We start from the raw sequence: 23847 nt of genomic DNA, 5'->3' as shown, positions 1-23847 counted from the left end.
TCTTTAAAGTATAATCTCTGTTGATTTAGTTTTACGATCGACAGGATCAAGTCTCTTTTCGTCCTTTCAAAATATATGCGTCTGTTATCAAAACAGGCTTTTGCATAGTATTGTATATATATATATATATATATATATATTTAATTTTGCGCATGTATTCATAAAGCAATTAATCGATTAATTGATCCTTAACGTTAAAGATAATCGAGTTGGCAGGTTTCTACCAAACGCCCATCCCTAGGTCAAGATCAATAAATAACATTATTACTATATAATTATCAGACTGATTGGTCAGATGTCATGGTGTCACTGTCTGTGACATTGCCTGATCTTTAGTGATTGGCTGGGAGAAATCCATGTGGTTCTATGACCTGTCGGAGTGGCATGGGGAACCCATTTTGGATGTCTGCTAAAGTTACCAAATATGGTTATTCACTGGATCATCATACATCAACATATCCACAAGACAGATATTAATGCTAGAAATTAAACACAAACCTGGGAAAACTTTAGCTTCCGGGCACAGAGTCTTCCCAGGAGGAAGCATGCCCGTCGGTGTGCCCAGTGCAGGCCCATCCTCTTGGCACACTCCCTGACACTCTCTAGGTGCCCTGACAGCTCGTCCTCAGTCCTACCGCTGAAGGTCACCCACAGGAAGGAATAGTGCAGGTCGTACAGAGGCAGGAATTCCTCCTGGAAAAAAAACAACAAAAGAATTAAAAACAGTCTCTTGACATGATGCAAGTATTTGGTAAAAAGCATCGGTGGATTATGAGACAATGGGTCCCTGGGCACAGACATGCAAAACACTGCATCACATCTACTACATAGGGGCAAAACATGCAGACTTTGTGGTGGATTTGCCTGTTATTTGTTGTTGTTTTGGATCTTTCAGTAATCATTACACATCTTTTTTATTGTGTGTGGTTCTTTTGTGTATTTTTTGGTCTTTTTCATGTCTCTTTGTAGTGGTTTTGCTTCTCTTTGTAGTCGTCTTGTGTCTTTCTGAGTTCATTTTGCATATTTTTGATGTCGGTATGCGTCTCTCCGAGTGCTGAGTGCTGTAAGGTAGCTTTTTTTAATTTTTTTTTCTTTTTTTTTTTTTTTTAAATTGTAAATGTGACATGGATACATTGATAATATATTTACTTCTGGCTCAAATGATAAAGCAATGCAGAGGAAGTGTTTGCTACTGTTTTTGCATCTCTGCCATCTCTGGTTGAGAGCATTTTTTACAGGCCTTAAAATGTGAACCGAAATATCTCTACCATAGGGTGAAAACTTTCATAAGAAACAAAAAACAATTGCTTCTTTTATGTGCCATACACATAAAATAGAAAGCAAGAAAAAGAAAAGAAAAAAAAAGCCTACAATCTGTTCCTTTGCTTCTGTGCTTGGCCCTGAAACAAATAAACCAGTGAATAAACTGAGACTCTGCAGACCTGGAAATGTTCATGGTTGAGCAGGGTCAGTGTGGGGTCGCTGAACTCAGAGTCCTCCCCCTCCCAGCTGTTCTCCTCCAAGAAAAGAGGTGGGTCTTCTTGGAACTCGTCCAGTTCTCTGAATGTGTCGTCGAGAGTGAAGGACAGGCGCTCCCCCTCGCGTGGCAGAGGATTGTGGGACTGATAGAGGGAGAGGCGTGGGGAGGAGTGAGAGACAGAGGTGCGGGGAGAGGAGTGGTACGGCGGTGTCCCTCCACTTTTCTCTGATATGACGCTCTGACGCGCGCTTGCAGGAACTTTATGCTCTGGGAAGAAGATAGATATTGACAAACACATTAATTTTTCAAGCTCTTTTAAGCTTATAAGCAGCTGATTTTCTAAAAAAAAAAAAAACTGTAAAAGCATTACCATGTTTTGGCCGATTCCTGATGTAAGTGAAGTCAGTCTCATCCAGTTTGTCTGAAAACGCAGAAGGTAAATCAATTTAAGTATTAATTTTCCAGTTGGGGATAAAGATGGAACATTTTGTCCCAGAATGAACCACGAGCAGCACCACTCTTTAGGAAACAAACTTAGCCGCACTTCAAACCAAACATGACCTATATTTCAGTCATGGCCCGCTAGTACAGTATCTCCTGTTTCTTTACCTAGCCTGTACACAGAGCTGATGTCGGACGCGAAGAGTCTTTCCAGCAGGCCGCTGTCACTTGGCTCAGAGCTACACGGGTTAACCTGAGCCAGACTGGCCCTCTCCTCCTCTGTCAGAAATACCAACCGTTCGTCTCTGTGTACGGAAAACAAAGGCAGCATTATCAGTTCTGCTGTCTCCAAGGCCCCCTCATATCATGCAACCAGTCCAGACTGCAGAAACACTAAATAGAATTTCATAAAAGATCAGCTCAAGACTGTAAACATCAGGCAACTGATGAGGATTTAAGATAAAATAGTTTTATGTAGCAATAACAAAAGTATTACTGCAGTGCACAGTTTTCAATCGAATATACAGTCATGAAAAACAATTATTAGACCATTGTTTTCTTCAATTTCTTGTTCATTTTAATGCCTGGTACAACTAAAGGTACATTCGTTTGGACAAATATAATGATAACAACAAAAACAGCTCATAAGAGTTTAATTTAATTGCTGATATCTAGACATTTTACAGGGTTTTCTTGATAATGATTTTGGTTATTATCAAGAAACCATGGAAAATGTGTCCAAACAAATGTACCTTTAGTTGTACCAGGGACTAAAATGAACAAGAAATTGAAGAAAACAATGGTCTAATCATTTTTTTTACATTACTTTATGTCACAAAGGATGAGGAAGTTATCGCAGTTTGGTTTATTTATGATTTAGGTACCGTTTTTTTTTTTGGAATCGGTTTGTAAAAGAAATAGAACTTCTTACAGGGGTATGGTGTCCAGAGGTTTGACATGGGCCTTGTGTACGAAACCAGTATGACCTGTGGAGGTGTGTGTGGCTATGAACACGCCCAGGCCTCGGACTAGTAGACCCTGGATCTCCACGATGTCATCTCGGCTCAGCTGAAGCTCATCCGGGGCCACAGGACTGTAGTCAACTACTGCTACACAGGAACCCATCACTGAGACGTTGGATAAGGAGGATATAATTTAAAAAAAATACAAAGTGAGGCAAAACAACTACAAAAAGACACAAAATGACCACAAAAAAGGCTCAACAGCAACAACGTCAATGTATTTTGCTTCTATGTTGGAGAGGTGGTGGGGCCTTTTGCATGGATGGGATATAAAACAATAAAGTTTAATGCTTTTTACAAGTGCATACAGGTTGGAGCTACTATGCATAAGCATATTAGTATTGATCCTCTGTGGCTGTGCACTGCTGTGTGTTCCGGTAAATAGGAAGTGAAAAAAGTTTGTTATTGTCCCTGTCTTTGTAAACAGTAAAATTGCTGACTGCACAAACACAATGCAGTGTCATTCTCAACTTTTGTGAGGAACTTTTGCTTGATCTCACACAATAGAAATATATAAATTTGACTATATTAAGCTGACCTCAGCATTCAACACATACCGTATGTAACATCAGAATGCACACAGAACAAGGTTATTTTAGTTACCGAAATATAACAAAATAATGAAAAGTAGAATTTAAAAACATTTTCGTTAACTGAAATAAAAATAAAAACTAGAGTTTAAACAAAAATAGAGTTTTAAAGAAACTGTATTGTGTGGTTACAAAACTAACTAAAACTAACTAAAATTATAGTGAAAATGTCCTTCGTTTTCATCTTTGTCAACTTTTTTCATACAGGAAGCATTGGTAAATCTGTTAATTGAGACTGGGATGTCTACAAAAAGTTCAGCACTTCACTCGAACCAAAATTCAAAACACCCGGAGCTGCAAGAGGCTGAGTTGGATAAGGCAAAGGAAATAAAGGAATAATTTATTGAGACCTTTTTGAATGTCGCACACAGCAAATACCCCATTACAAAAAACTAAAACTAACAAAGACTTAACTAAAACTAAGCATCTTTAAAAAAAATAAAAGCTTCTAAACACTAGCAAACTCACTCTAAAAACTAATTAAACTAACTGAATTTGAAAACAATTAAAACTTAAACTAATGAGAAATCCAAAACTATTATAACCTTTACACAGACACATAAAGGTATCTGACAGTGGGTAAAGAGTGAAGTTCCCATTAAAAACAATCACTATTACAATCACCACTGGCCACTTGGGGTCAACAAGTTGTAAAGCCAACATGAACATTTTATCTCCTCATAATGTACGGCCAACGTGCTCCCTACCATTTGCCAATCGAAACATCTAGCAGACATTAGGCAACATTTGGAGTCATGTTTGTGTCCACCTGATAAATTCAAGTCCAATATTGACTTTCTGTTTAGCTCTGATTTGCTCTCCAGACATCCTGAGGGAAATACCTGGCTCTACATACTCCACTATGCTCACCACTGACTGTGTCTGCTCTTTGGTGCTGAGCAGGTAGCGTATTGTGATTATTTTTTAAAGCTTTTTCATTGAAAACAGCTGCGCCCAAAAACAACAAGAGCTGCTTTCAGCCAGTGGAGGAGTTGGTTTTAACCATCTGTGTCTACGTTGATTATACTGCACTATATGGTGTTTTTTATGTGTGAACATGTGTTATATGCAGAATATTTTTTTACCGATTGAATGTTCAAATGGTTCCTTTTCTGCTGGCGAGCATCCAGCATTGCCCGGGTACTTCCTCAGGAACCACCTGACCAAACAGGAAGTATAGTTAAAGTCATGTACACACATGTCTACCATCTGTATTGCTGCAGAGAACATGTTAACCACACTGTCGCTTCCAGTGTAAATTAAGGAATTAGTGACTCACTGATAGAAGGGGTAAGGCAGCGGCTGCATGGCGTTGACTGGCACCAGGCCGTGGTTTCCTGTGGATAGCATGGTGCCCTCCCACATGTTGTCCTGCCCCGTGTCCCTCACTGTCAGCAAGTCATTCTTCTTGAAAGACAGCTGCTCCTCGTCGTCCTCATCCTGATCGCTTCTTGTGAAGAGCGCCTTTGCAAAGAAGGATCCTGCAAAGATGTAGCTTCATAAGCAGACTTATTTAACCTCACACACAAACATATACAGACAGCACAAACATGCATGTGTGAAATCAGACATGCAAAGTGTGTGCAGTACTGTTTTCTTGCTGATAAAAGTCACCATGCTCAAATTAAAGATCAGCAAAAGTGCTGCAGTTAGTGCGCCCTCATTCAGTCACTGGAAAATGATGGATGTTTTATATCCTCCCCCTATTAAGTTAATGTAATTCTCATCACTATTTCCCAGCACTGCACTTTTATTATATGTTTCTGTAAAGCGTTTTGCCTAGGGGAGAGGTGCAGGAGAAAGTAGTGAGGTTTGTGTTGGAGACCAAGCCGGAGGAAATCAATATACATTCTGTGAGGGAAGTCGTATAATGTTGTGCTTTAACAGAACTTATTTTATAATGTGTTTTTTTTAAAAGAGCAAACTGCTAGTTTTTACTGATACGCAGTTTTTCCCAAATATCTTGAACAACACAAAAAGGGCAAATAGAAATTTTTCTAATGACATCATTTTGTAATTAGAAGTCAATTATAATTTAAACACTGGGTCTTCTTCAAGGTCTTGTAATGACATTATAGCCTCCATTGCTCTAATTAGTCCAAAGTCATGTTTGGCAGTATATTCCTGAGGCTTTCATTGTGTTAATTGGGGTCAGTGGAAATGGATTTAACGTAATGGAATAAAAGTTACTATATAATTACAGTGATGGGATTCAAGATTCCTTTTCGGAGTAGTCGCGGTATTCAATTACCCTTTTCACTCTCTTAACGTCTGTGTTAATAATAAAACTGCTCATTAAATGTCCATAAAACGACAGAGCACAACGACACTGACCCTCCTGCAGTAACAGTCCCAGGTAGAGAGTGGCCAGGTGTTCCTCGTTCACAGTCACATTGATCTGCAGGTCGCTGAGCAGCTCTGGGTCCAGCCAGAAGGACTGATCACACAGGAAGTTCTCCAAGCAGCGAGCCACGTAACCTGGGACAGAGCAAAAGAAACGCAGATACAAATATTACAAATAAGCCTTATGCTTTTATCACTGCAGATCTGAAAAGCAAAACATTTTTATATTTCTATGATGATAATAGCGAATAAATGCAAAAATAGAAAAAAAGGTAAATCAAAGACAATACATGTTATTGTGAAGAAAGACAAGTTTTGAAAGAAATTATCCTTAGGTAGTATTATTATAGTATTTTCTTAATGTTTAACACTCAAAAATCTGCTGTTTGTTCAGATTTGAGTGTCTATGGCAGTATAAGCAAAAAAACACGCAACTGTTACCAGATTCTTGATCCTGATTAGTGCCAAAAGTATATCATCAGCCTACTTTAAGTCAGTGAAGAGTACAAAACGCTAATACAAAATACATCTAACATGACAAATAACTGAAACTGTCTTAACTTTGAAAGAAAACTGTGTTTATGGAGGACCTCACTGAAAAAGTATGGCCTCTAAGACAGGGGTCGGCAACCTTTATGGGCAAAAGAGCCACTGCTGGCAGAAAAAAGGGGAAAAGTGTCGTAATGGAGCCGCAAACCTTATTTCAAGACTTACAGTGACGATAAATCAGCCTACTCAGTTTAAACTAGCCTACCAGCTTTACTGTATGATTTTGTCAGAAAGCAGTGAGACCCTCAGTGCAAATGAGAGGCTTGACACTAAAGAAACATCTCAGGATATTTGGAATCGAAAGCAAGGCAAGGGAAACTTGAAACTTGAAGTTGGCAAAATTTAGAGCTTAAGGTGCCGTGCCAGAGACTTTTGTAAGCTATGATGTACATTTAAGTTGGCCAAAAAGTAAAAAAAATGTTTTAATGCCATATATAAGCTATATAATATTTTTATAAAGATTTTATTTCATATAAATGTTTTGGTCATAGCTACAGGGAGCCACTGCAGATGGCCTGAAGAGCCACATGTGGCTGTGGAGCCGCGGGCTGCCTACCCTGCTCTCAGATATAAAATGGTTATAGTTGCTGACCTAATGCAAGGTAAGTTGAAAACTTCCAGATTTCCTCCACAGTCTTGAATGTGAGTACAAAGCTGTCCTTCTCAGCGTGGACAGACACCAGACGTGCAGACAAGTCCTGCAGAAACAAAGAGTCATGTTTCAATAACATAACAACCAGCCATTTCCATTAAGTGCACGATACACACACATATCCTATTGCATTATATGGACTCTTATCATACCGTAATGCACCCTCGTCTGTGATTCTATATAGTACAGTAACTTTCTAATGTTTGCACTGTCAGGTCTGACTGTCACTCACTTTGAAGAGCTGGATGACGTCCTGGCTGTTGCTCTCCACCACTCGGAGTCGGGTGCGCAGCGCCTCCTGCAGGGCGCGGTCGGGATCCTCGCTGGAGCGCCTCCGCCCAGTGAACAGCAGCACAATTTCTAGGCAAAAGATACAGAGAGTGCTGTGATTTATCACCCTGAGATTAAAGTGTTTATTCTCGTGGAATAATATGGAATATAAACAAATCCAATGCAAATAGGCTTAAAAGAAGAAATCGCTTCGAGAAGAAAGGAGTGGAGAGGACTCATCCATTGCCTGCCAGAATTAAAGTAATAAACATTTTGCTAATTCATCACACAAATAAGTCGTGTTTTTCTGTCTGTAGTCACTGAGAAAAGTGGGACATCTAGAGAGAGACAAAACTTTCAAGAGTTCATTAAAGATTTTACACAAGAGCTCATATTTCAGCGAGATGCTCTGCTAGTCCCTGGAGGAATAACAAAGCTATTAGGCTTCGTACTGGACTCTCAGTGTGGCCATTTAAATCCATTTGAGAGGAAGAACCTAGGGGAATGTGATGGATCGAGCTAGACTGCTGAGTGGGTAAAACATTAGTAGGGAAATGTGCCTCATCAGTATTCATAAATATAAAGCATGGGAAATGCTTCGATAACTAGTTTAGACTAGCTAATGTGAAAGCTACCCTTCTTTAAGTAGAATATTACTACAAGTCAGGAAATGGAGAAGAGTGAAAAGGCTCTTTAAATGTACCTGAGGAGAATTTCTCTCCCAGTGACACATTACTCCCTCTGAGAAAGGCCTCTTTTTTCTTCCAGTAGCTGTCATGCTCCACCGCTACTTCACCCGACTCCACCCCCGGCCCGTCCTCCTCCTCACCTGCACCTGAAAGAGGAAACAAAGTCAGGAGGAAAGCTGCTGGATCAAGTTCAGATTGTCATGTTTTCTGGTTCAAGGCCAAAAGGACAGCACGCCTGACTGACGCCTGACCCCCCCCGAGCTAGAAAACTTAATCCAGTGTCTCATAAAAAGCTTAATGTGTTTATGGTTTTTGTGTGGTTAAAAAAAGGCGTTTAGTATGTAGAAACAATCTTATCAAATGGGTCATCCAAAGGATCCAAGTCCCAGCCTGCCAGGGAGATTTAACTGAAAATGTTACCAGATGACACAAGATACCAATCATTGTTTTGCCATTTAGGAAAAACCATCTGTGGTCAGTATGTTTTCATATGGCACAGGTTGAACATGTGAATTAAAGCAGTGGTTCCAAACCTAAATGGATATTGTTAGAAGGTTTTTTTTTGATAGGCAAGCAAAGTACATTTGTGAGGCAATTTTTATATATGAAGGCAAAAAACACTTTATATTATGCATTAACAAGAAAAGAAAAAAATCTGAATAAAAACAGTTCTGTTTCATTCTGAAGACAGCTTTTTCAAAACCAACATGGCTCAGTTCAAAATTGTTTCAAAACAAAACTTCTCATCTCTTCTCTGACATGATTTTGAACATTTTAAAGGAAATTAAAAAGGAATTAAAAGAGACACGAACACAAGATGGGAGGGTAAGACTCTTCATGATTATTTAAGGTTCAGTCAAAGGCAGTGCAGAACGTAAAGTTTTTAACCTGGTGGTCAAACTCTGAAGGGTTCATTTGCAAAAAGATATTTCTGTTTTATTTGCTTTGCTAAATCAAGCCAGGCACTATCAATCAAACTAATGTCAGTTTATGTATTTTAAGAATGGCTTGTATCTGTTTTGCACTATTTGTGTAACTAAATGCTGTTTATTCTAGTGTTGGGAAGTTTTATCAGACGGTAAAATTAAACCACTTTTTTAAAGTAATTTTATTCATTTAAACTAGTGCGTCGCAAACAAATCATTTCTTTGTGCTCACTGCACAGCACACAGTCCTGTAGCTGAGCATACAGCTGTCACGTGACAAATGAACGAAAGACTCAAACTTGAGGATGCATAGATGAGTCTTGAACTAATCATTTCTGTTTCCTGTCCTGACTGAGCTGATGCAGCTGCCATGTGATGAGGGAACATACTGTGTGAATATGAAGCAATCACTCACTGAGACTACTCATTAATCCTCATTCATATACAAGATTAGTTCAAAGTAGGGCTGCACAATAATGGCCAAAATGATAATCACGATTATTTTGATCAATATTGAGATCACGATTAATAATCAAAATTATTTGTTGATTTAACAAAATTGGTTAGTTTGAATAATGTAACACACGCACACGCACACACACACACACACACACACACACACACACACACAGGTGAGCACACTCCCATCAGTGGACAGATAGCAAGCATCCGAAAACACCCGCTCTCCTACAAGTATCAACCGGTGTCGCTCTGGTCTAAGAACAGCAACTAACTGTCTGCTATCTGATGTATCATTTTTTCCCACGTTACTCTGTCATCTACGACTTTGATCAAACAGTAGTTTACGGAGCACTAGACATTGAGCTCGATACATAGTATTCTATGAACGTATTGATACACTTTAAATATCGCTTGATCACGTGAATTTGATCGTGGGAAGCTGAAATCGTGATGGTGATTAAAATTCAACAATTTGTGCAGCCCTAGTTATAAGTGAATGAAACGTTCAAGAAGACACGCCCCTAGTTTCTCCATGTTTAGTTGGCATTCTGGAAACAGTTTGCAAACTGATGACCTGAGAGGACAAGAGGGTTCATTTGATTAAAGACAGTCAGAGATTTTTGGGGGGTGTAAGCCATACAACTATAATGTCAGTTTAGTTGGTTAGGTTTAGCATTCATACTACTGCTGGTGTTGCAGGAACTAGATTTTAGCCATTTAACTATTACTTTAAGCAAACTATTTAACCATTTCTACATTACTTATAATTTTTTTCAGCATTCATCCAAAATGTCTAACGAACTATTTCAACTGTTTATCTTTTAGCTATTTCAATCACTGTCCATTACTTGTAGCTTTTTCACTATTTACCCATTACTTTCCGCACTCGGTTTTAGCTATCTATCCATTAATTCATTCTAAAGTCCCCCTGCTTAGGAATCACTTACTTTGTAAGAAAGCCTTATATTAACACATTAGCAGGATCTTAATAGTTTCGAAGCCTATAAATACCAGCCAGATGGATGCGTGTAAAAGCTGTATTGCAGTATAGTGGTGACGGGCTTCCCCCAGTTTGTTCCATTGTGCAAGGAGGATGTCCCCAACACTTCCTCAGTTTGTGACCACACAGACAGCAGCACAGTTCAAATGAGCCTGTTGTGTCAGCTCTAATGGAGGAGTCTATAATAATATGATTTCAGATTGATTAGGATGTTTGGTGCACGATAGTCTACCTTGAGTCATGATGTCATTCCCTGAGAAGTGTTCATTTGCTCCCCCGAGAGTATATGGTGGTTCCCTCCAAAGAGCATCCAGCTCAGCAGGAGAGATGTCTGTAAACATGGAAACACATCTGTTTAGCAAGCTAAGTAAGAAAAAAAAATATTATGCCCCCTAAATAATCCCTCTTAATCAGTTACTGTAGTAACATAATACTTAAAAGTAAAAAATAAAGTTAAAATATCCTTTGAATACTACCACAGACTGTATAAAAGAAGTGGATAAAGCCTCTGGGCCTGATCATTGAAGCCAATGAAGCCAAAGCCCTAAAACCTTAATTATTTCCAGGAGTCTCTATTGGCTCCAAAAATTGTATAGAAGCCTATGAGAAAATGACCCTACTACTTACTCAATTTATTAACACAATAAACATTTTCCTAATGAGTTTATGATCAAAATCGCTAATTTCAAGTTTTCTTCAATACAGCATGATGTTCATTGTGTATCCAATGGTCCCATTTGGAGTAAAATAGATTATGTTTGTTTCAGTTCCTGAAAGTTAATATGTCACCTAAAAATGTCTTGTTCAGCATTCAGTTTTACTAAAAGACACTATAGGGACTCATATATAGTTGACTGGATTACAATGAACCTTGCAAACCAAGGTAGCTAGCTGGTGCTAGCATTAGCTAATAACTTCACTCACTCCTCCCCAGCTCCACCTTCTTGTGTGGTCACTTCTGCCTCCAAAAACAGCCAAAATTCCACTTGAGGCTTCAAAATTTTAGTCGACAAACTAATGGGTGACGTCCTTGGTATAGTGTCTACGTTCACTTTTTTATACAGTCTTTCAGGAATACACATATTCACTTAGTAGTGATATGTAGCTGAAGTCATCAGCCAATTAGCTTAGTTTAGCATAAAGACTTGACACTAGGTGTAAGAGCTAGCCTTTTTCTTTAAAAAAACAAACAAAAAAAACCTACCCGCAGCACCTCTTGGGCTCACAAATGAACACTTTATGAAAACCAAAGTGTAAAAGCAACAATTCACCACTTTCTGGGGTGTGCCGGCATATTTCTTGGTCGGGGAGCAACCACAGGAGACACCATGAAGTTGCTGCTCCTGACTGAGAAATACGCCAGGAATTGAAGAGCCGTAAAACATCTATTGTAATTTCTATACTTTGGTTTTTCTCATATTACACAAACAATTTGTGGGCTTTAGAGGTGTTCACATTACTTGCCTGCGGCAGTTTGTATTGGAAATGCCAAGTTCAAGCCATGTGGTTAGTGAGGGTGTGTTATCAAGGTTTGGGGGGGATACAATGACATTTAACACACACAGGCCCGGCACAGACACACAGCTGCACTGACATCAGAAAAACCTTCAGGCTCACAGCCGCCCTGCCCCTGACTCCTCTACTTCTACGTCAACGCGGTCACATGTTTTAGACATACAGTCAGACACGATTTAAAATGGGAAAGGAACATACTGTTAACCAAAAGGTAACGAAAAGGTAGATTAAATGCCACTTTTGTGCATTTTTTACACATGCTTTGTCAGTTTAAAAACACAGCAGAACAGTATTATCTTGATGCAAAGCATTCACAATAAGACAATGGGGCGCACAACTTAGTAACACAATGCAACATGACATTAGGCTGAAGGGGACAACAGACTATTCTTTTCCATCCTACAACACAGAGCACAGTTAGCACCAACAGGACTGCCTGAGTCAACACAAGCACAGTCATGCTGCTACAGTACAGACACACCATGCCCTTTTTACCTTCTTGGCTAAGTGTGTTACCCATGTTGTGTATAGAGCTACGCTCCTGTCTATCTGAATGTAGCGGCCCGTCTCATGACGGTACAGTAGTAGTGCAGAGAGCGGGCTGGGACAGACCTGTGAAGGAGGAGAGGCAGACTTTGATGAACGGTCCACAGCAGGAGGAGTTGAGCAGCGGTCTGCAGCAACAAGACGCCATCTGGCCCAGGAGCCGGCAGCTCCCAGAGATCAATGCCATCCCATCAGTTCCCCCCAGCCTTCTTTAACAACACTCTCTTCCTCTCTGCTGGACAAGCCCCGCTTCCCTTCCTATTTCTGTATTGCCTTTCCTGCCCTGTTCACTCTGTCTTTCCAACAGTTGGTGTTAACCGTCTCCTCTGTCCCACTGCAACTCTTATCTCTTCTTCTCTTCTATCTGTCTGGGTCTGCTTCTCTTTGTAATCCCTCTGTCTCTTGCTGTCTCCATCTCCCTCCTCCCACCAGCCTCCCTCTCTCTCTTCAGTAGCTGCCCAGTCAGTCAGTGAATGCACAAAGCACTCTCTGCGATTGCTATGAGTGTATGTGTGTGGGGGGGCAGGCCTCAGTGAAAGTTTCCCTGTGTGTTGCCTATGTGTGCCAGTGAAAATATGCACAGAATGTGTGTCACAAAGACAATGTGTGTGTCTTTTGCTGGGAGCATGTATTGCTGAGCCACTGTAAGGCAATGCCACACAGGGACAGGCTGCAAGGTCACAGCGAGGGGGGTAAGGGGGTGGAAGTTGCCTAGTGGCACAGATCAGGGATCAGTTTATCCACAGTACACAGTTCAACACAACTCTCTCACTCTCTGCCATCAGATGAGTAGCAGACAGATGATATGACATGAGGACGCCAGGGCAGCATCAACGTACACTGTAAGGTCAACATGAAGAAGAGGATGGAGATCCAAGATGGAGATTGGATGGTGAAGAAATCCATAAAGGTTTTGACTGTTCAAGGCTTTATTATGATGAGGATACAATAAAATGTGCAGTCATGGGAAGGTCAGAAACCTTGTGTGACCCTAAGGCCTTTAATGCAATGGGTCCCTTCAGAGTGTGAATTTCGTAAACTGATTATGTTCTCTACAGCATGCAGAGTGTAAACAGGGGCCTCCAGTTTCATGGATGTAAACTGGTGTAATCGGTCAGTAATGCTCCAGCACAATGTGTTCACTCAGGCGGCAATGAAGTGCCCCAATAGTGCCAGATTTTAAAGCCGTGTCGGGTGTGGTGTTCCTGATCTGGGTGTGTCATAATGACATGTATAACAACCTGTAGCAGCCAAGGGGAAAACAAATCTCCCCCTCTTTATTTGGAGAAGCTCGCAATAGGATGCGAAGAATAAATACAGTTACATACAACCATGCATACATTGACATATGTCATACAACAACAATGTAGGACAAAAAAACAACTAAAAAGATGAAAAACAAACAAACAGAAAGACCGTATATGTAAGATACCTGAATATAATTGGGCTTGGAATAGTCAATTTCAGGGAAAATTAAATTTTACACTTTTTATGGAAATGCTCACATCAGCAATGCTTCCATTTTACACAAACTTAACCAATGCCAGATTTACTCAACATATGCAATAAAGCATTATTGCATATGTTGAGTAAACCTGCCTTTTTATTGCTGTATTAAAGAACACATCTGTCACAGCCCTGCAAATTGAATTCCAAGCTTTATCTATTTACGCGAAAAGGGAAATTGAATTTGCATGAATCGGTGGCTTTGGACTCTTGATGCTCAGCTAACTATGTAACCTTAAAGGGTTCAGATTTATCTTTTTATCTCTCAGTGGGGAACTGACGCTTGACACCAACCTCAAAAAACCTTTACCACACACCCTTGTTTGTCATACCGAAATGGAAAAGCTTAAAACATTGAAACTGGAAGGCCAAACTGCATGTACGAGACTTCATGTGGAAGGTAAAAATCTAGTTCCTGAAAATGTTTTTGTTTAGCATGTGGCTAAAACACAAACTAAACTACAGTCATCAGTTCAAACATGGCTCAAAAAAGGACATGCCTTTTCTATCTTGTCAACTACACCTGTATACAATTTCTCTCGGCCTAACCTTATGGGAGTTTGGAAGGTTTTAGTTTGTGGTGGCACTGAACCTCTCCAAAACTATAAAATGTGTATAAATACTGTGGCATGGAGTCACTGTGTATATATACAGTATATCTCTTTCAGGTAGGTGGGTTTAAAGAGGTTGCATTGGTACAGCCAGTGATTTAGAAATGAACAAATACAGAAAAAATTGTCTAAATTGAAGAGGCAGAGGTCAAGATGTCCTAAATGTTGACACCTTATGAGTCACACCCCCAAAATCACCTGTTTGTAATGTTATCAAGCTCCTAAATGGTCATTATCAGCCTTACACGGACGACATGGCTTCTTATGCCCTGTCACATCCTCCTTCGCTCCTTTAGTAACGACCCTTAGAGGTCAGCACATGACAATAGATGTTAATTTATCAGCTTATTTATTAGGCTGACGCTGGCCTTCTGGTCCTACTAGAAGCTGTAGCAAGCCCCTACTCACCCATACCTATGAACATAAGCTCTGATAAATCCCTGAATACCTACATATCCCATAATGCAACTTTATAGATCTTCCGTAAGACCTTCTTTGCCTAGTATATTCCAACATCTTTCAAACTTCACACCTTGTCTTCAGTGTGTCACGCTGCCGTTATCAAACTGGAGATTGTTCACTTTTGTGAGATTTCGATTTTTGTCATGCTTGGCAAACATAGATCAAACTTATGGATCAATGAGTAAGATAACATTTGGCTGGATAAAATGGCTGTTGGTGTGCTGTAGTGGTGGAAACAACTTAGTGTTACATTCCAGAGGGAGAGATGCTGAGCGCATGATGCATTATGTGACTTCTGTGATTGCATGTAATCACTGATCGTGGAAAACAAATGCATAAAGTTTCTTCCTCTATGTGCCCTGATCGTTCCGCTAATTGAACATGCTGGAGACAAAGAGGCTGACATCCTTGTCTGACACCAGTCTCTTCATCTTGTTTACGTGGCGGCTGAATGGTCATGATTGAATCTGCGCGTGTGTATCTTGTGAGGCAGAAAGCTGTAAACAGGCTGAAGGCGTGTCAGGGCATATCCTGACACTCTTTAGAGTCCACTGCTTGTTTCTCATAGAGCAACAGATTCTGTCTAATCTAATAAACACAGGCTGCTCAAGGCCGATATGCGCAGTCACATGCTAGGCCTTTGTTTGCACCAAAATACTGCACAAGGGGCAGCCGTTGTCTCCTGTGACATCCACTTTAAAACACACAGAGATTGTCAGTAAAAACAATGTGATACTGGTGATGCTGGATACAATAAGTCTTACTACCCTCTTTGCTGAACACCTGTTGATCTGGCTAGTGTTTCCTCTCAGCTGGAAGCTCAAAAGACTTCCTCCTCTGAATGACTGCACACTGTGGACAGCATTAGAGTCGCATATAAGCAGCATACATATAATTAAAGCCATGTTAAGCCACAAGCACAGTATGCACTGCTTGTAATGAAAGGCGTTGACCAGCCCGGTGACCACATACCATAAATGATCCACACAGCCTGAAACCACAGCAAAAGCCTGCACTGCTATTGTGACACTCGGCAGTCCATGACAATAGCATTCAACCTAAGAAGAAACATATGGTGTCAGCAGTGTCTGTTCACATGCATGACAAGCAGGGGTTGTTTGGGGTGTTTGTGACTCTGTATGTGTACAATCGAGGTTTGCAGATTTGGAAAATGTGGTACCGGAGTTAAAGAGTAATATGAGACAGGGGTTATGGGCTCTAAGTTTAGACTAACCCCCTGTTAGCTCACTCACATGCCTGTGTGTCTAGGACAGAGCTCCCTGCAGGGAGATTCCCACACTGTTGCATAGCGGCATTTGTACAACACTGAAACACATATTGTGGAAGACTTTACATGGTCACTTATAAGCACATTTTCTGCTCTTTATAAGACTTTTAGAAGCATTGATTACCAAGCCACTAGTGAACCGAATTAGGACCTGCAATCACTACATGACAGCTTAACTGTCCATCCTATACCCAGATTGACAGCAACTTTATGGTTATGTGACTAAAGTGCTGCAGTGTTAAACTTGCTCAACACAAGAAAGCTTATAACACAGTAAGACTTAGAGAGCAGTCACACGTATAAAAAGCAGAAAAAACAACTCTTACCTCTGTGTTGCTGCCAGCTCTCCCCTCTCAATTCATTCCTCATGTGTGTGGCAGAATGTGTGCATATCTAAGTAAGTCAGATTTTTTTTTTTAACCATTTAACCGGTGAATTGCATCTCATGACAGCTGCCTGTCAGTCTCCGCCGTCAGCCCAAAAGCACAGGAGAGGAGAAACAGAAAAAGAAAGTCAATGAGTGTGTGAGCATGTGTGTTTGCCTTTGAGCGCTACAGAGGCGATCCCAGACGGCATGTCACTGACTGAGGAAGTTTTGCTGTTAACTCCTCCCATGATTTCTTTGGGACAAGGGCACACTCCCCCTTCTCTCTCTCTCTGTCTGTCTGTCTCTCTCTATCTCCACACTGTTCCTCTCTCACTCATAATTTGGTAAGGAGACTAAACCAGAGAAAAGAGGTCAGGCTGTAATTGCATTTTAATCTATCTCAAAAGCTAATAAACCCTGGTTATTATGCAGCACCACTTCCCATTTAGAGTTTTTCTATTTCCTCATTCTACAACACCAGTCGCACCAGTTTGGTTTGACGCACCCGAAAGTGACAGCAGATTAAAGGCACAAAACAATCAGCTGCCTTGTGCAATTGTTGTGTCCATACCTGAAAGATCACTCATCTTCATTCCATTGACTTCACACTTTTGCCCATCAGACCACATTCCTCTAAGTGTACTATAATGCCTGGCAATGTTGAGTATTTACACTCATGAGCAATAACAGTGACCTCTCCCTATCATTGACACCTTTTTCACTTTGTGGGTCACGTCCATCCCTATCTGTGTTTGGGGAGATAATAATCCCCAGGCCAGCGTTGCTTTGGTTTCTTGTGTTTTTTGCCTGCTTAGTTAAATATAAACTCTGGAACTGATTGTGTATCCCCAGCCCCCAGTGCACCATGACAAAGTCACCCTGAACACAGAATATCAGCACTGCTCTGCACATGTGATCATGCAATTTGCTATGCAAGGCTGCAGGACACAGACCATTTATTCTGCTCTGTTTGCAAAAGCGTGTGTTTGTGGGGCAGAGAAGGAGAGAATGTGGGTGTATTGAATAGCAACAAATTAGAAATAGACAGGAATGGGTGGAGACATCAGCGTAGCGTTACAGGGTGGATGGTGTGTATGTGTGTGTACTTTCCCCTGGCCATGTGGTTGGACAAAGGGCAAGGATTGTGAGGGTTAGTGAAGAATGCAGCATACTGCTGATCAGTGCTACTGATAGTGGGCACATGCCAAGAGTGTGATTTACAAACAAAAGACACATTACCCCAAACAGAAAAACACCAAGTGGATGATTAGGGTGTACAATGTGGCGATACATCAGGACTGCAACAAAAACGTGATCTTCGTCATGTGTTTAGTGGGTCATTAAATGGATAAACTGTGCTCATCTTTTGCTGTTTTATAATGCCCAAGGAAAAATGTTTCCATCATGGCAAGAGTATGCAGGATTATTCCAGTAATAACACATATCAGGAGATGTTTGCCTTTACTGTCGATCAGGGGGCACTGGCGCCTTTGCAGACAATTGACAACACTGTGTTGACCTGGCGGCCTCCTGCCCCGCTGCCTTCAGTGCACAGGAAGGCCAGCTTCCTGTTTTTCTGCCCCATCAGTCCGGAGGACAAAAACACGAGGCAGGACTGACACCAGAGCACAATCAGCACCCGGTACACGTCAGTCCCACAGGGCACCCACCTACATGCTGCACACCCACACACAAACACACGGATGAGGATGGTTCATTAAAGTAGATCATTATCCAAACTGATCATAATCAGCTTTGATGTTGAGGTCAATCTTAGTTACAGTAGGTGGAAAGTCGGGGAAGAAACTTTCAACAGCCCAGCGACACCTTATACTTTCTGAGTATAGAGAAACAGTGTAAAAAAAAAAAAAAAAAAAAAACTTTCTGAGCACATTTCAACAGAAACACAAATTATTACTTACAAAACAACCAAAGAGATTAATTTCACAAATGTTGTTCCCATGTGTCAATCATTTAACAAAATCTAATATGCATACAGGGCTACACAGTGGTCTAGTGGTTTGCACTCTTGCCTCCCATCTCCTGCCTGCGGCTCTTCTGTGTGGAGTTTGCATGTTCTCCCTGTGTCAGCGTGGGTTCTCCCCAGGTCCTCTGGCTTCCTCCCACAGTCCAAATACATGCACTTAGGCTTAACTGGTGACTCTAAATTGCCCATTGGTGTGAATGGGTGCGTGATTGTCTATGTGTCAGCCCTGTGATAGTCTGGCGGCCTGTCCAGGGTGTACCCCGCCTGACAGCTTGAATGAATGTTTTAATGAATGAATGAATAATATGCATACACACATAGTCATATCATCACACATTTAACAGCCTTCCCCTGCTGTTGTTTACATCAGTGGCTTCACATAGGTCAACTAAGGAATAGGCACTGCCTGAGCCCCCCCACCATATAGCACATCAAGTGACTCCTCTTGTTTATGACACCATTTTTTGGCAGGAAGAGTATGAGTACTTTTCAAGCCCTCAGAGTTCACTGCACATTATAAGTCAAAGGACATGGTATAATGCAAATTAAACATTACAGACCCTTATAATGCATCTGAGGAGACTTTAACTAGCCAGAAGGTACAACGATGCAAACCTGCAGTATTCAGACATCTAGAGTTACCTAGGCAACTTTCCCTAATCCGAATCTGGACAGTCACTGAAAACCTACCAAAGCCTGACACGGTATATATGGACGGAATTAGTATTTATGCATAATATTCAGCTATGGAGTCTGTTGGCTAAACCAGCTAGGCTTCACTAGAAAGGTGAGTATCACTTTAGTGCACGTTAGCATTAGCGACATGCAGTTAATGTAGCCATGTGCTAACTTGTATGTAGCTAAATTAGCAGTTAGCTAATCCGTATCTTTGGTAGAGTTAGCATTAATGTCTGAATGAGTTTCAGAAAGCACCACCTCATATATTAAAGTATGCCTTTATGGTGAACAGCAGTTATCTTGACAACACCATGACATTTTTATAACATTTCATAGATTGAATGAGCCTCAGTTGAAGCCATGGGTGGTGGACCATCATGAAAGTGCACGTTAGTAATAAGCCAAGCGTTGTATCTGTACCTGATAAGAAGCTTTCAGCTAAACAGTTGAAATCAATTGCTTGTGGTGTCCAGTCGCTCAGTTTCTTCTGTTTGTTTCAGCTTTTTTTCCTGCAGTAATCCGTTTTGCCGTCTGTCAGGATCTTTAGGAACTGATAAAATGCTTTCCATTTCACTTGTCTCTGATTGTTCTGGCATCCCGGTGTTGTGTCCTTACTGGTTTCCACACTAACTGGTTGCCGTAACATATTTATTGTGTTTCATATCGGGCTAATGCGGTGGTAAATATAACACTAGCCTCAGTCGAGAGAGAGAGAGGGACAAACGTATAAATATGTTCGGGAATTTTTCGATGTGCAGCTCAAGATAACCAGTTGTTTTGGATCAGTACAAAACAAAATGTTGCCCTGGACAGTGAAGTAAGCTTCTTAAGCAATATAATTCTTGCTGCAAAACAAAGCACTGATCTTAAGTAGCTCACGAGGTACAGGTGACAGTTCACGAGCAGTTAACTTTGCTGTAGTGAATTCGAGTCCAGCTCTGACCGATCTTGCAAACATTATTGCTTTCTTTTTATTTATAGGTGGCTGTGATGTAGTGTTCCCTTATACAACAACATTATCCACAGTAGATAGGAGATGCAAAATGGAAATCGCCAGCTATATGTGTATTAGTAATGTGACAAATCTGCTAAGTGAGGCAAAACACAGCTGCACACACGAGTACGGCAATCAGTTAGTGAGGAAACCAGTAAGGACGTAACACCGGCGCACAACAGCTATCTACCATGCTCACTCTGTTCTGTATTTACAGCAGACGAAGAAACTAGTTGGTTGCTCGCTGTCATTTCCCTAGCAAACGTTTCCCTCGCTGTGTTTTGATTTCGAGTACTTGACGTGACGTCACTTTCAGAGCTCTGTAGCTGATAAATATATTCCCTCTTTTTTTTCATTGTTCAATTTTCCACACCTTATTTATTTATTCTTCCCAAAATGTACATTATCATAATTAATTGTTTTTATTTCTATTCAAATGTATTCATTTCCCCCTTATACACGCACAGAATCGTATATATAAACGAGTAGACCATATTTAACAGAATAAACCATTATTTCATCCTTTTTTTGACTATAGTTTTTATTTTTTTATTTTATTTAATTCTTCCCCTTCCAACCATATACACAGGCGCCCATAAAGTTGGAATAAGTTTGGTTTCAGACACAATCCTATGTTAATTGTTTCATTTTCACTGTGATATATGTAAGAGATTGATTAATAAACTTTCAAGAAAATTTGCACTTTAACTCTTAATAGTAAATCATATTGTCTCAATCATTTCATGGAAAGAGGTAAAAAAAATATATTTTATTCCAACTTTATGGGCGACCGTGTATAACAAAAATATTATTATTACTGAAATACTATTTCTAATGTGGAAAAGATAATTAATTATCTTGTCACAAAATGTAGTACATACAGACATTGATTTAAATTTGCTGGACTGTGAATAGATAGCAGAACATTTCTGACACTGAGGTCACATGGTACAAATCTTTTCTTTCAATAATGAAGGAATTTTGTGATTGTGTTTTTTAAAGCTTTTGTAATCCGTTTCTCTTTCTGTGAAATCCACACTATAGTTTAAGAAGGCTCTCTAAGAAACAAACTGAGTGGGGGAGTAAAGCTGATTAAAAGACAAAGAGAGAACATCTTGTCCAGCCATTGAGCTCCAGAACCAAAGAGGTAAGACTGTGCAGGGCAGCAGAGAGAGAGAGAGAGAGAGTGAGGCGCCTCTCACATCCCCCCATTGTCCAGCTTCCTCCAGGATTCAGAACCAGGGCTTCCTCAGGACACGGGACAAGCCAGTTGGGTAGTTTAATAAAAACACATCACACACATACACACATAGTAGTGTGTAATAGAAACATATTATCAAGTGTGCTCTTAAACTAACAGTTTTTTCCCAACTTATCTGTTCCTGCTTTGATTTGTAATATTTTTGGGCTGTTTTTAGGTCCAGTAAGACCTGCTGTAAGTCTTTTAATTTGTCGGGTCATTGACCTTGCATTTAACCAACTTCTGTTGCTTTTAGACATGAGTTGACTTGACTAATGACTGAGACTGTTTAGGAAACAGCGGATGGGTGTTTCACCATTAGATGAAGATCTTTCCACATTGATACCATAGAGCCTATTGAATGCAACCACAATACTGAGTCAGAATGCAGGTTCTGCTATTAATCATACAAACAATGTTTGGGACCAACTCAGACTCTCTGGCATAACGTTTCAGACCAGTTAAGATAATTACTGTGATTTTACAACCACACACTGCAGAGTAAACCTGTCAACAGTAACACAATTAACCTCCTCTCCTCTACAAGAGCTCAACTGTAAATAATCCAATTAACTAATTTGCTTACGTCGACTTTCCAGAAGAGGGCGGTGTCATAACAGTTTTAGCAACAAGCCCAGCCTAGCACTGCAAAAAACACCAACAAGTCTCATGAAGGCTCTCCGGAGTCTTTATTTGCTTCAAGTATTCTTTGTAGATATCTTGAAGGGTTATTAATGTGATGAGACAATATTATTGTTCTGACAGTTTCAAATTACACACATATTGCTAATTATTGCATTAATTTAAAATGCTTCAATCATTGAGGATCTCACCTCGTGTGTAAAATGAATTTAGACTGAGACTAATGACTTTTGAACACTTAACGCTCCTTGCAGTGTGATGTAGGCTATAGTGTCCCCGAAGCCTTCACAGCAGCCCAGAGTGACGTCGCTTAACCTAGGATAAAAAGATAAAACCGTCAAGTCACCCACAGAGAGGAAGAGCGACAACGGAAATAATGCAACCGTACTTTCACAATAAAACCATAAAACCGTGTCCTCAACATCAAGTAGGCTGCTTATTACCACTTTTATAGAATAACATTTGTGATGACAGCTACAGTGAGCTGCTAGAGCAGCTATTTGGTGTGCTAGTGCTTAGATGACTATATTCAAGCTATAATCATTTTACAAATTGAAATTGCAATGGGTTGAGCTCGTGTTTCAATGGAGATATGGTGAATAGGAGAAAGAAGCAATTTAAAGCATTTTAATTTCACTTGCTTGCATTCCTTTATAATATTTTATTGTATAATTAATAAATTAACCACATGATTGGCATGTACTCCCTTCGAATCTACTTGGCTGAAATTATTTGTTTTAAAAGTTTTACATATGCCTTTTTGAGAACCAATGTTATACCTGACATACATACGATACACACAGCTTGCAAAATAATTCAAACTAATGTGCAAATTAACTGAAAGCCCTTAAAGTCTATTTGATTTATATTTAACAATGTTTGATGTAAGGTTTTCTTTTAAGAGATTAGGCTTTGGTACATCTGAATGTACCAAGCTCTGTCCGAAACGTTCCATTTTAGTCCCTGTCTCTTTAAGTCCCACTCTAAAAGAGCCCAGTCTGCTCTGATAGGTCAGTGTTTCCAGGTCCTCTGCAGCTGTGCTCTCTGTGTCTGTGCCATCGTTGCAGCCGGAGGATGCCTGAAATGGCACTTTCTTATCAGAAAAAGTCCTGACAGCTTGTTTGATGGCTGAATACGGGCTATGTGCATTTATACTTGGAATGAGTGTTTTAATACTTTCACAGTATTTATTAAACACCTGCTTTATAAATAAAAAATACATGGAAAGCCCACAATTAACAATATACACAGATATTATATGATGTACATCAATTTTTTAAAGATATGAAATTATTGAGAGAACAAAAAGGAAAAACTCACATACCATTTAAATAAGTTAAAAATAATGAAAGGCTTCTAAAGTAATGTGTTTAAATATGTTTTATTAGACAAACTAACAACATCAGTTATCTCTGACAATCATAGCACTGTATACTTTAAGGGTGATGACTACTTTTTGACTACTTTCGTGCGACTCACTTCCCTAGTTTTATTTTGAAAGTGCCGGCCGGAACAGGTGTGCTGTGGCTGTGTGGTGGCGCGTTAGAGGCGCACAGTGACAGCAGCAGCACACCGCCAGGGAGAGCG

The 23847-nt window shown here is 40.2% G+C and overlaps 1 protein-coding gene across 1 annotated transcript in view; it reads right to left on the bottom strand.

Moving 5' to 3' along the window:
• The window catches only part of sh3tc2 (SH3 domain and tetratricopeptide repeats 2), a 30495-nt gene extending 13579 nt beyond the window's left edge, over window positions 1–16916 (bottom strand). Inside the window, exons 1-13 of the mRNA XM_059345738.1 lie at window positions 16679–16916; window positions 10657–10755; window positions 8051–8182; window positions 7310–7437; window positions 7018–7123; window positions 5868–6011; window positions 4813–5014; window positions 4619–4692; window positions 2853–3048; window positions 2090–2226; window positions 1851–1901; window positions 1443–1747; window positions 499–693 (exon numbers count right to left, since the gene is read on the bottom strand). Coding sequence (XP_059201721.1) covers window positions 499–693; window positions 1443–1747; window positions 1851–1901; window positions 2090–2226; window positions 2853–3048; window positions 4619–4692; window positions 4813–5014; window positions 5868–6011; window positions 7018–7123; window positions 7310–7437; window positions 8051–8182; window positions 10657–10755; window positions 16679–16721 — 1812 coding nt within the window. The 5' untranslated portion in view covers window positions 16722–16916. The remainder of the gene's footprint in view (window positions 1–498; window positions 694–1442; window positions 1748–1850; window positions 1902–2089; window positions 2227–2852; window positions 3049–4618; window positions 4693–4812; window positions 5015–5867; window positions 6012–7017; window positions 7124–7309; window positions 7438–8050; window positions 8183–10656; window positions 10756–16678) is intronic.
• Window positions 16917–23847: the final 6931 nt, after the last annotated feature.

Source organism: Centropristis striata, chromosome 12 (assembly GCF_030273125.1).
Source record: "Centropristis striata isolate RG_2023a ecotype Rhode Island chromosome 12, C.striata_1.0, whole genome shotgun sequence".
Lineage (NCBI taxonomy): Eukaryota > Metazoa > Chordata > Actinopteri > Perciformes > Serranidae > Centropristis > Centropristis striata.
The sequence above is the reverse complement of the archived record's forward strand: the minus strand, read 5'-3'. Positions and strand labels throughout refer to the sequence as shown.